A 13,510-nucleotide genomic window follows, 5' to 3' on the forward strand; every position below is an offset into this window, starting at 1 on the left:
CCCCAAACGTTTTGCTTCTTCCTCCTATTTTTTCCTGACCTGTTTGTGTTGGTTTTAGGACTCTGGGCACTTTAACACTGATATCTGTGCTAAAGTGCATACGCTCTATGTAAATTGTGTTATGAGTTGGTGTTTCCATGATTGGAAATTTGATTTACTTGCTAATCCGTAGTAAAGTTCACTGAGTGTGCCAGGGCCTGTAAATCAAATGCGACTAGTGGGCCTGCAGCACTGAGTGTGCCACCCATGTGAGTTGCCCTGAAAAGGTAACTCAGACCTGCCATTGCAGAGTCTGCGCGCAGTTTGTAACTGCTTTGTTGAATTGGCCAGTGCACACACTTGCCAGACCCTAACCTTCCCTTTTCTTACATGTCCGCCACCCCCAAGGTAGGCCCAAGGTACCCCTGTGGGCAGGGTGCAGTGTAAAGGTAGGACATTTCGTTTTTCAGTATGGCAAGGCTACCTGTTCCCCATAGGACAGAATAGGAAGTTTGTTTATAACATCTTATAAACCTAAATGGCCCTGGGAACTAGGTGGGAAAATAAAGTTTAGTATGCCTGAACTCAGACTTCAAAGATGCATCTTTTAGTGAAGGTGATTTTTACATTCTCTGTTTATAAATACCACTTTTAGAAAGTAGGTATTTTCTTGCTCAGTCATCCCGTGTGCCTCTGCTGGAATGTGGATTGCCTGTCTGGGTTTTGAATGACAGAAGGCTGGGGGGCAGGAGTGGCTCCAGATAGTCGGGGTAGGTCAGGAAAGGGCTGAGTAGACCTGGGCTGCGATGGAGGAAAGGGGAGGAGATTTCCTTGCACCTCAAAGGGCATGGTCTGCCTCTGACCATGCCATCTCCACCTCCTGCCAGGAAATCACACCAGAGAAGGCAGAACTGGTTCTGGCTAGGCACAGACACTCTCTGCCTAAGAGATTAAAGGATTTTGGGATATAAATATTGGGGCCCAGACCCCTGAACTTTAGAACTCTTGGATCAGGAAGACTGCCAAGAAGAAGAGCTGGAGAAGCTGTGAGGAGGAACTACCACTTTGCTTTGTGCTTTGCTGTGTTGGCCTGCAGTGGCTGCTTCTGTCTTGGGCAGTGAAAGGACCGGACTGAACTTTCTGCAATCTACTTTTGTGAGTTTCTCTAAGGGCTTGAGGTAGAGCTTGCACCATGTTCAAGACGTCTCAGAAACAGCAAAGACTTCAAGCTCTTCTGCCCTCAGCACTGAGGACTGTGTGTTTTGTACTGTAACAGAAGAAAAGCAACCCGACGACGTCTACGATGCCGCTGCCGACTCCGTGTCCCGAAGGCACCGCAGAAGGCACCGCCGCACTGCGACTCTGGTCTCACCAACGATGCCTGCTAATGCTGCCACCGAGCCGCTGCACGCACTGCGACATGTGGGCAACGCACTCTGCACCGCCTCGCTGCACGATGACGCCTTGGCACCGCAGAGGTCACCGCCACAACACCGCACCACGACCCTGGTCTCACCCACGATGCCTGCTGATGCCAACACAGAGCCGCTGCTCGCACCATGACCTGTGGGAACCGCACTCCGCACCGCCTCGCTTCACGACGACGCCTTGGCCTCCCCAACGACATAGACGCCGCCACTTGCACCGTGGTTTGAGGGCACCGCTCGTAAAGTTACATAACGCACCTCAGGGCTTGCCTACCGACGCTGGTGCCATCAACTCCAGTTCGTCAGCAGACGACAGCACTACAGTAACGACGCCGCCGCTGCTTGCACCGTGACCTGCCAGCACCGTGACGAGCACCGCCATCATCTCGCACCACGTCCCTGATCTCACCGACGATGCCAGCCGCTGGTCGCACTGCGACCTGAGGGTGCTGCACCGCTGCACTTCGCACCGCAGCACACAATGCCTGCCGACGTCAGCACTCCTGACTCCAACAGAGAGGAGATCAACCTGCAACGCGTGTGACTTCGAGGGTCCAACGACTCCTGTACCGACCTCCAGCACCGACGCCTGTGGACGCCGTGCTTTCGGAAGCTGCACGAGAGGTTGCTGACGCCCTGCATTTCTGAAATGTACTGTTTGCGGGTCTTCCCAAGACCGTAGCTGGCCAGCGACGCTGCGGTCAGCCAGAACTATTGGTATTTGTTTGGATAGCCCCGGATGGAGCTAACGACATCAAGGAACTATTTTTAAAACATATTTTGATAAAAGAAGATTTTGGAGTACTGTGTTGTGGATTTCTATCGTTTTTGGTCTTGTCTTAAGTATATAACAATATTGGATATTTTTCTAAACTGGTGTGGTGTCCTTTTATAGTGCTTACACTGTATTACTGTTGGTTATGTGCAAATGCTTTACACACTGCCTCTTCGATAAGCCAGACTGCTCGTGCCAAGCTACCAAGGGGGTGAGCAGGGTTTTTTTTGGGAGTGTAACCTTCTTATCTTAACTAGAGTGGTGGTTTCTGCCTGGCTTTGGCACATGCCCTAGCCTGCCAAAAATCCCATTTCTAACAATCAGGTTCCGCAGATAGATCAAGGCATAATCCATGTAGAGGGACACTATATGCTTAGTATCTCCAACTTGTATCCTCCAGTCAAAACAACTTTGAATTTAATAACCAAATTTAGCAAAGCCTTGTAATGACAAAACAGATTCAATTATATGTGCAATTTCCACACATGGGAGCATGCAAAAATATTTCAAGATGCCCTGCATCTGCCTGCAAAATAGTTGCAAAAGAAAGTTTGTACGAGCATTGGAAAGCTATTTTTTGATCGTGGATCTAGAATATTTTTGCCTTCTATCAATAATATATGGAACATGATGTCCCATGGCAGAAATTACACAATAAGTTTGAATTCGTTGAGTGATGTTTAGTGAACTAATGCAGAATATTAAAATAAGGCATATCCCCACAGCTCTTAAAAATTTAGATATAACTGTGAGATATTCACAATGACAAATATATGTGCTGTTCCCAACTACAGTTCTCAGTGCAACTGTGAAAATCAAAGAGCTGCTCTGAGCATATTCACAATCCCATTGGGTGAAATGTGATTATTTTCCCCTTAATACTTTTTTCCTAATATATCCATATTTTCTTTATGTATATCTCCCAGGCTCGACAGTGACCTTTGACTCTGTTAAGTAAGAGAAATTGGAGATTGTTTGGTGAGAAGGACAGAGAGGTAAAGAGAAAAGAATAGTGAAAGAGTTGAAAAAGAGGCAGAATAAGGTAGAAATGAAGCAGAGATATAGGTGAGGCTGAGAAAGACGTGAAGTACAGAAAGAAAGTTGAGGTAGAAGGAAAGATACTGAGTGATCAAAAGAAGGAGAGGTAGATTAAGAGAATTACAGTGATGGATAAAGTTTTAGAGCGCAGTAGAGAAAGCTAAAGATTGGGAGAAAAGCAGAGAAAGGGAGAGGGGTGGGTTTTGTCAAAGGGAAAGGTTGAGCAGAAAGGTGAGGTAGAAAGCGGTGAGCTGGACAGAGGTGATGCATTAAGAGAAGTAAAAATGGATGCAAGCTAGAGACAGTGGGGGGATAGAGAGAAAGGCATAATGTGACGAGGCATAGAAGAAAGGTGAGGTAAATATATTGGTGGGTGAGAGAGAGAAAGGAAGAGATAGTGAGAGGTTTGATGGGTAGAAAGAGAAGAGTTATAGAAAGAAAAGAGATGAAGTATAGAGAGAGTGTTGAAGCAGAGAGAGAGAGGTAAGGTTGAAACAGATGTAGGGCAAAGAAGAGTGAGGTAGATTGAGCTAGAGGTTAGAGAAAGGAGAGGTGGAGAGGGTGAGCTAAAATAAAGGCGGTGCAGCAAGAGATGGGAGAGAGAGAGAGATGCAAACAAAGAGGAAGTTAGAAAGGAGTAAGGTAGTAAGAGAGATGAATTAGAGGGGAAAGTGTTGAAAGAAAGAGCAGAGACATTGAGTGAATGGTGAGGTGTTTGGCAAGGGTAGGTAAAGAAAGAGAGGGGATGGGGTAGAGGTGGGAGAGGTACTGAGAGAGAGGTGAAATGTGAGGAAGAGAGTTGAGCCAAAGAGATGTGAGGAGTGAAAAGGGAGATACTGTGAGCTGAAGTAAAGAGATAAACATTTGAGAGAGTGGTTGTGTATGTGAAGGAAGGTTACAGAGAGGTGAGATAGACTAGAACAGAGGTACAGAGAGGTGTGTGGTAAAGAGTTGAGATGGACAAAGAAGGAAAAGGAGAGGCTGTGACAAAGAGGTAGGCACAGAGAGTTAGAAAGGGGATATTGTAAGAGAGGTAGCGAAGGTAAAGGGAGGTAGTTTGAGAGACATAGAGAAATAGAGAGAATGGAGATAGAAAAGTGTAGAGATACAGAGGGGGAAGTAATTATAGAGGGATAAAGAATGAAGATGTGATGTGAAGTAGGGAGCGAGAGAATACCAATTGCCTGAGAGCATGAAGGTTGAGCTGGCCCAGGTGTCCAATTAAAAATGCATACATTTTAAGCACATCTTATCATATTCCCAGGGGGCCACCAGGAAGGAGGGGCCCTGGGCATTCACCCACTATGCCCATTCCTCAAAATAGCTTTGGTCAAAATCTTAGTACAGAAAAACATATTCTGCAAGGTTGACAACCGGAAGGGTTTGTTTGGTGAATGTGAATAAGTCTAAGGAATTTCTTAAGAGATGGGTGAATGCGAACCATCTTTAAAAAAAGTAGCATATCTTCCTTATTCACTGTATTAACAGTGAATTGATATCAATGGCACACTAAATACTGCAGATGAGTCATCTGGAGATTGTTTGGTCAATGTACCGGGCCTGTAAACTCTAAGTAACGCCCTAGGATACTTTTGCAGGTTGTATGGTAGCAGTACAATAGTGGACCAGATGAACAGGTTCCCTTCATGTTTATAACTAGTAGGAGATCCCAGACAGTGACAAGCAGGACAGTCTGACAAGACACAAATAAGACTCCAAATCCAATGCTGGTTCACATGGAAAGATGTAAATGGTGTCAGCCATCTTGAAGCAAAAATACAGTATAAAATATAGAAAGTTGTGAGACACTCTTGGCAGCATCATGGAACCTGTCATGGAACATGAAAGAGGGTACTGTTACCCCCAACAGGGGATCTAGGACTGGTGAATCAAATTATGTTGTTCTGCTTCTTTTGGCTCACTTATATAGGATGCTTGTTGTGATCAAAGGACCTCTTCCTAGAATGGTGTCTATCACATCAATCCAGAAGCTTGGCAGGAAAAGCATGCTGAATAAGTAAAATGAGAAGCAATGAATGAGGTCCTTTGCATCATCAGGGATTTTGTTTTGTGTCACTGCTAAAGGCTCTCCAGCTGCATGCAAAATATAATATTGCACCTTATCATTTCTTCTTTCATAGTTACTAATCTCACCTGCAGTGTTTACTTTGAGCCGGTGCGCCACACAGACACTAATTTTTGGGGACTGGCCCTTTCTTTACCTCATCGGCTATTTATGGAGAGCAGGAAAGGGAAAAACACACCAAGGGAAAAGAAGAAGAAAACAAATGCTTAACCACAAGAGAAAGATAGAACCCGCAAGAGAGAGATAAACTGTCAGGGAATGTCTGGTAGTGGATTAGAGAGGCATGATGTGGATCAAAGACTATGGAGCCTTGGAATTCGGCGCGCTGACATTTAATAGCAGCAGCCGTGGGCAGCTGAGCAGAGCTCTGGGCACCAGCACATCTTCTTTCACAAATCAAGCACTGCGTCTTCTGCAATTGTCTGGATGCTTAACTTGAAAATGTTATTCTCCTCTGGTATGGCAATCATAATTCTCTGAAATTTGTCTAGCAATTGTGAGTTTTTTGAAGGGTTACTTAGGAGGGTGGCACACTCTGTGATGCAGGGTTTTCACTTTTTGTATGAAAGCAAAAAGAGAGGTGCAGGAAAGGAGGGGAATAAGAAGAAAGAGAAAATATGTGGAACTAGAGGGGAGTCAGTGCAGTTATTATATAATGAAATTAAATGACTGGAAAACTTTAGATGAAAAATGTTGAAAAACATCTGGGTTTTGATCTGGTCTCATCTGATAAGATTTATAAGTTGATTATGTCCGCCTTAAATTTATTAATGTGTGTGAAGCTAATGTTCAGTCAAAAGATGATCACATGTATTCCTTATTTACATTTTAGGCTTCAAGCTACATTTGCATATGTAAACAAGTAATCTTTTACTCACGTTTTACATTTATTCTTCTTTAACCCCCTAGGAGAGATCACGGACAGATTTGGTGTTGAGATAGTGTCGTATGCAGACGACACGCAAATGATGCAACCCTGACGCAACCAGAGGAGCAATGTGCTGCCAACTTCTCGCTCTGTATGCAGGAGCTCGCCAAGTGGATGGCTGACAATTGCCTCCAACGGAAACAAGACGGAGGTGTTGATTGTAGGCAAGTCACCATCAGTATGGACCTCGGCCTGGTGGCCGGATTAGCTGGGCGTATTGCCCACACCCAGCAATCCAGTGAAGAACTTAGGAATCTGGCTAGATAAAAACATATCTTTCGACCACCAGACCAAACAGGTGGCGGGCATTTGTTTTGGCATGTTACGGGTCCTAAGGAAAACACTGGATCTTATGCCTGTGCCGGTAAGACAAACCCTGGTCCATGCCTTGATAACATGCAGACTGGACTATGGAAATGTCCTATACCTAGGGGCCAGAACAAAATGCTTCCAGAGACTACAATGCATACAAAATGCAGCTGCTCGCCTGATCCTACAGCTACCCAGAAGAGCGTCAGCAAAAAAAGCACTGAGGACCCTACACTGGCTCCCGATTAGGGAGCGGGTGACCTTCAAGGCCCTTTGTGTAGGGCACCGCATCCTCCGTGGAAAAGGTCCTAGGTACTTGCATAGCCTCCTTAATCGGTACAAGCCCACCCGCCAGTTAAGATCTTGTGGCACTGGGCAGGTTCAGGTCCCAAAGTTTAAAAGAGTGAGAATGGGTGGACGATCTTTTAGAGTTCTGACTGCCACGCAGTGGAACAAGCTGCCAAAGAGGCTGCGACTGGAAACATCAGAGCTCATCTTCCGGAAAGAACTCAAAACGGTTCTGTTCCCCAAAGAATAGGGCACGAACGAAGACAACCCCCCACTCATGCCTGGACACAAGTTGAAGCGGATGCTAAGCTACCAGCGCGGGGACACACTTGCTAGTGTAACCAAGCGCTTTACAAAATGTATAAATAAATGTATAAATAAAACTACATGCATAACCATATATTTGAAGTGCATATTAAATGCTTTATTAAAGTTAGCCTGACTATAAGCCTCAGTTGAAATGCATACTGGCTTGCCAGCAGGTTTTCCTTTTTCTTGACTGTTATTATTTTGTCAGTTAGAGAAAGGCTTAATGTGTGTATTAGATTGCTGATAGAGAGGCCTAAAGGGAAAACGTGAGGAAAAATATGGCAGTGAATCTGGAGAAACAATCTTCTACTGAAGTCGGATCATGCTGACACCATCTTTGTTCCCGAATTAGAGACTCTTGATTGATGACCCGATATTGACTTATGTTTAGAAGAGAGAAGGGAAGTTTTTTATGGAACATCTGTTCACTTTAATTTGTCTCAAAATTATTGTGGCTATCACAATCTATATCTCATCCTGCTGTGCCTCAATTTACTAAGATATGTCAGCTTACCTATTTTATTGCTATACTTAGTGAACTTACTTTTCGTTTGCATATATACTGGATTGATTGGTAATCCAAATAAAACCCTTTAACCATGTTCAACAAATCCTGGTCCTAATGTGGAGTCACATTGGCTTAACATGTTAGAAAAGTATTGTTGATGTCTGTTCCCTTTCAATGCTTCACGTCAGCTAACAAAGGTCCATACGAGCAATGTGGAAAAATCTTTAACAACCTGACTAAGAGTTTATGTTGTAAGTCCCAGCGCTCTTAGGTGTAAGTGTGCCTGAATGCACCAGCACATCAAAGGGAAACCGCTAGAAGCATCTCATACTTCAAAGGAAACATCAGGTATAAATATTGGACCACAGACACCAGCCCTTCAGTACACTTCTGGACAAGTGGAAGAGTCATCCAAGAAGAAGGATTGCTATGCTGCTGAAAGGCGACCTCTGACCCTGCCAGCATGTAGGTCGCCCCCCCCAGCCGCCGCACGATCCTCCTGTGCAGCTGCCTGCCTGTGCCCTCGCTGCTGCTGACGCCCGGTAAGCTCTCCTGGGCCTGCCGCTCTTGTGCCTCTGTCCCAGGCTCCCCCGTGCCCTGCTGTTGCCGTTTTTTTCCTCTGTGCCCGTGTGCCCCCGTGATTGTGGCCGTTTTCTTCCTCTTTGCCCATGTGCCCCCGTGATTGTTGCAGTTTTCTTCCTCTGTGCCCGTGTGCCCCCGTGATTGTTGCAGTTTTCTTCCTCAGTGCCCATGTGCCCCCGTGATTGTTGCCGTTTTCTTCCTCTGTGCCCGTGTGCCCCCGTGATTGTTGCCGTTTTCTTCCTCTGTGCATGTGTGCCCCCGTGATCGTGCCCGTCCTTCTGGGACCCCCCCCCGCTGCCCCCGGTCCTCCTTCCCGCCGCGTCCCTGCGGCTCCGCCCCCCGCTGCCCCACTCGCCACACCGCTTCCGCCTCCCAGCTGCTCCTCCCTCCCACTCCGCCATTCATGGTGGAGTCCACGCGTACGCGCAGCATTCACGCGCAGCGGGCGCCGATTGTGTGCCGAAGGCGCGCCAAAGGCAAGCCCGTCTACGTCCGTCCGCGCCTGGACCGCGCCCAGCGCCAGGACCCCTGGCCCTCGACGATGCCAGCCCACACAACAGACTTACGACGCCGCCACCCTACACGCACTCAATGCTGGCCAGAACCCTGCCTGCTACCGAGCCACCCCGAAACGCACCCACGGACCCTTCACCTGCCAACCTGCAAATTCACCTGCCTCCGAACCTGCACCGCACTTGCCAAGACAAGCACCAGTAACAATCACCTCAAGTGCATCCTGCTCAACACCCGCTCCGTCCACAGGCACGCCGTCAAACTCTGGCACCTCCTCGACACAACATCACCAGATGTCGCCTTCCTCACAGAAACCTGGATGAACGCCTCCTCAGCCCCAGACATCGCCATAGCCTTCCCGGATGGCTACAAGATCACCCGGAGGGACCGCGTCAACCAAACCGGAGGAGGCGTCACCATCGTCCACAGAAACACCATCCGAATCACGACCAACTCCGACGACACCCTCCCTGCCGCCGAGCACCTTCACTTCCAGATACACACTGACCCCAAGACCACCCTCAGAGGCACCCTCATCTACAGACCCCCAGGACCGCGCACACAATTCAGCGAAGCCATCGCAGACTTCGTCAGCCCGCACGCCCTAACCTCCTCAGACTACATCCTCCTAGGGGACCTCAACTTCCACCTGGAGAACAACAATGACAGCAACACCGCCGCCCTGCTGGACAACCTCGCCAACCTCGGACTCAAGCAACTGGTGAACACCCCCACCCACTACGCCGGCCACACGCTTGACCCCATCTTCTCCTCCAGCAAGCACATCTCCTTCAGCCACTCCACCGGACTACACTGGACAGATAACAGCTGCGTCCACTTCAACTTCAGGAAAACCACGACCCACCACCACCCGCAACAGGTTCCCCGCTGGAGCAAGATCACCGCCGACCAGCTCACCACCTCCCTCAGCCAGAACCCTCCCACCAACACGACGGACCCCAACGAAGCAGCCCGCAACCTCACACAGTGGCTCACCAACCGCGCCACTGACCTCGCACCACTGAAGAACCCTCCCAGCAGACCCGGCAGCAAGAAAGCCTCGTGGTTCACCAACGACCTCAAAAACTCCAAGAAAACCTGCCTCACCCTCGAGAAAGCCTGGCGCCACGACAAAACAACAGAAAACATGACAGCCCTCAAGAACGCCACCCGCAAACACCACCAGCTGATCCGCACCACCAAAAGGACAACATTCAAAGAACGACTGGACAACAACACCCACAACAGCAAGGAACTCTTCAGCATCGTTAAAGAGCTCTCCAACCCCAGCCTGAAACAACGACATCACACCCTCGCAAGACCTCTGCGACTCACTCGCCTTGTTCTTTCACCGCAAGATCGCCGACATACACAACAGCTTCGGCGCACAGACCACGCACCCAACCACCGAACCAGCGCCCCCCCACCACCATCCTCTGCACCTGGACCTCGGTCAGCACCGAAGACACCACCCGCACGATGAACACCATCCACTCCGGCTCCCCAACCGACCCCTGTCAACAACACATCTTTAACAAAGCTGACTCCATCATCGCACCCAAACTCAGAGACATCATTAACAGCTCCTTCGCATTCGCCACCTTCCCGGAGAACTGGAAACATGCCGAGCTCAGCGCCCTCCTGAAGAAACCCACCGCAGACCCCACCGGACCTCAAGAACTTCTGCCCCATCTCGCTCCTCCCTTTTCCTGTCAAAGTCATCGAGAAGACAGTTAACAAACAACTTTCCGCTTTCCTCGAGACAAACGGATCCCTCGACCCCTCGCAGTCCAGTTTCCGAGCAAACCACAGCACCGAGACCGCCCTCATTATAGCTAAAGACGACATCAGGTCCCTGCTCGACAACGGGGAAACAGCTGCCCTCATCCTCCTGGACCTCTCAGCAGCCTTCGACACCGTATGCCACCGCACCCTGATACAGCACCTCAGTAACACTGGAATCCAAGGAACGGCCTTGGAGTGGATCATCTCGTTCCTCGCCGGTAGAACCCAGAGAGTCCGCCTCCCTGGTTCCGATCTGCGGCCACCGAAGTCATCTGCGCCGTTCCACAAGGATCCTCGCTCAGCCCCACCCTCTTCAACGTCTACATGAGCCCCCTCGCAGCCATCCCATGCCAACACAACATTAACATCATCTCCTACGCTGTCGACACCCAGCTGATCCTCTCCCTCACCAACGACCCTGCCACCGTCAGAGCCAGCCTCGAGGAAGGAATGAAAGACGTCGCTGAATGGATGAAGCTCAGCCATCTGAAACTGAACTCAGACAAGACGGAAGTCCTCATCCTGGGACCATCCTCCTCTGCCTGGGAGGACTCCTGGTGGCGCCCTGCCCTGGGCACCGCCCCCAAGCCAACGGACCATGCACGCAAACTGGGCTTCATCCTGGACTCCTCCCTCACGATGACCAAGCAAGTCAACGCCGTCTCATCAACCTGTTTCAACACCCTGCGCATGCTCCGAAAGATCTTCTGGTGGATCCCTACCGAAACCAAGAAGATGATCACCCAGGCCCTCGTCACCAGCCAACTGGACTACGGGATCCCCCTTTACGCTGGAACCCTTGCCAAACACCAGAAAAGACTCCAGCGCATACAGAACGCTTCGGCATGACTCATCCTGGACAGCCACATCTCTGCCCATCTGAAAGACCTGCACTGGCTCCCCGTCAGCAAGACGATCACGTTCAGACTCCTCACCCACGCACACAAGGCTCCCCACGACATGGGCCCCAAATACCTCAACAGCCGCCTCACATTCTACACACCCACCCGCCAGCGCCGATCCGCCAGCCTCGCCCTCGCCACCATCCCATGAATCCGCAAAGCCACCGCCGGAAGATCCTTCTCCTACCTGGCGGCCAAGACATGGAACTCCCTCCCCACCCACCTACGGCTGACCCAGGACCAACTCTCCTTCAGGAAACAACTCAAGACCTGGCTGTTCGAGCAGTAGCGACTCCCCCCTCCTCCCAGTACCTTGAGACCCTACCGGGTGAGTAGCGCGCTATACACATTTGTTTGATTGGATTTGATTTGAAAGGACTGCCCGTGACCCAAAAGGTGCAGCTCCCTGTTGACATAAAATAAAGACAATGATCTACCATTTATTGTCCTTAGAATGTGTCTTTCCTATGTCTTTAGTGGGAGGGAGGAGCGTAAGTATTAAAAAGTGGCACACAGCTCGTTAGAGGCATATCCTTCAACCGAATGCTTTAAAAATGTAAACAGAAGCCACATTCTCCAACTAACTCTTTGGGGTGGGAGTAAAGAACCCACATCCACCAGAGAGTGTTCCCACATCATCATAGCTCTCCTGGGGAGACTCACAAATATATGCGAGTCCGTTTTCAGGACAACTGTTCATTCCGGACTATTGACTTACTGATATCTTTGCCAGGAAAAAAGGTGTGTGTGTCAATCAGCACCTGTAAATTCAGGAATTAATGAAATCTAAAAACCCTTACCTGGCGAGTTTCAGCAAAGTTGATGAGGAAGATGGGCCTCAGCACTCTAGACCACCGAACACTATTCACTTCAGCAACTATGAGGGCCCCGTAGATAATCAGATCAATCAAATTCAACTATAAAATAATCAGAGATAAAAACAGACTTATGGTCAATAAATGACATTTTACTGTTATATCATACCAAACCAAGCATATAATGTTTGCACTCCTAGCTCTACAGCATTTGCAAAACGGATTGGGCACCACAAATGTTCAAATTTGCCTTTAAATAGCCATTGTTTCTTTTAAAACTACTTGCTCCAAAATTCACTTCTCGGTAGCCTGTTATATGTCACCAGAATCCCCCCAAAATAAAAAGTCCATTGTGCTGCCCCTGTAGAGATGGGAAGGTGGGCCCCTCTATTCCCAATACCAAGGGGTGGCAGAGGCAGGATCTTGTATGGATGAACCAAACTTACTTTGATTGAGTTTATCTTTAAACTGTGTCTGCTGTGAACCACAATGTAATGTTTGCTTAAAGGATGAGGGGTGTTGCAGGTGCCAATTTCACTTTTCCTGAGGGACAGGCATAATCAGGCAGGGCCTGATGCTACACCTTTTCAGTGTGTCTATATGTTTCCTTGGAAGACTAGTAGATATATTGTTTTAAGAGATAAGGCGAGCAGCCCTTACCAAGGCTTGGGTTATTTCCACTCTGTATCGGGTTTGCCAGCGAGGGAGGATTTTCCCTAGCATGAATAGTTGGAAGTTGACAACTTTGCCTACTGTAGTTTGCTCTGAGGCAAAGAAGATATGGACTACAAAAATGGTTCCAAACCTTATGATTTCCTTGCAAGTGGTTAGGCGTGTCCAAGTGCAATTGAACTTGCTAGTTATCCAGGATTTGAGTAAATTGGAAAATGTAAACTCTTAATAATTAGGATGAGAGGGAGGTGATTTATGCCAACCGAGATGAAGATACTATTGCATTGAAGACTCTTCCAGGAAGAAGGACTGCTATGCTGCTGAAAGGACTGCTACTCTGCTAGACTGCTGCCTTAACCCCTTCGCTGCTCATGACGAGCTCAGCTCTTCATGCAGTACACTGGTCGTGTGCTTATGATGAGCTGAGCTCGTCATGAACAATGGGGATCCTGCATATGCAGCACAGGAGTGGAAAACCACTAGCAGCCAAGGTGTTAAAGGACTGATGCCTGCTGTGCTGACTTGGTGCCCTTTTGCCTGGGTGAGGACTGAACCTTCAACCTGTAACCAACACCACCAGAGTGACTCCAAGCG

At 48.6% G+C, this 13,510-nt stretch overlaps 1 protein-coding gene across 1 annotated transcript in view; it reads right to left on the reverse strand.

Annotated features, from left to right (window-relative positions):
• Window positions 1-13,510, reverse strand: part of LOC147708131 (two pore calcium channel protein 1-like) — a 531,957-nt gene that overhangs the window by 277,333 nt on the left and 241,114 nt on the right. Inside the window, exon 5 of the mRNA XM_086926891.1 lies at window positions 12,230-12,346. Within this exon, the coding sequence (XP_086783017.1) occupies window positions 12,230-12,346 (117 nt within the window). The remainder of the gene's footprint in view (window positions 1-12,229; window positions 12,347-13,510) is intronic.

Source organism: Lissotriton vulgaris, chromosome 6 (assembly GCF_964263255.1).
Source record: "Lissotriton vulgaris chromosome 6, aLisVul1.2, whole genome shotgun sequence".
In the NCBI taxonomy this organism is placed as follows: Eukaryota; Metazoa; Chordata; class Amphibia; order Caudata; family Salamandridae; genus Lissotriton; species Lissotriton vulgaris.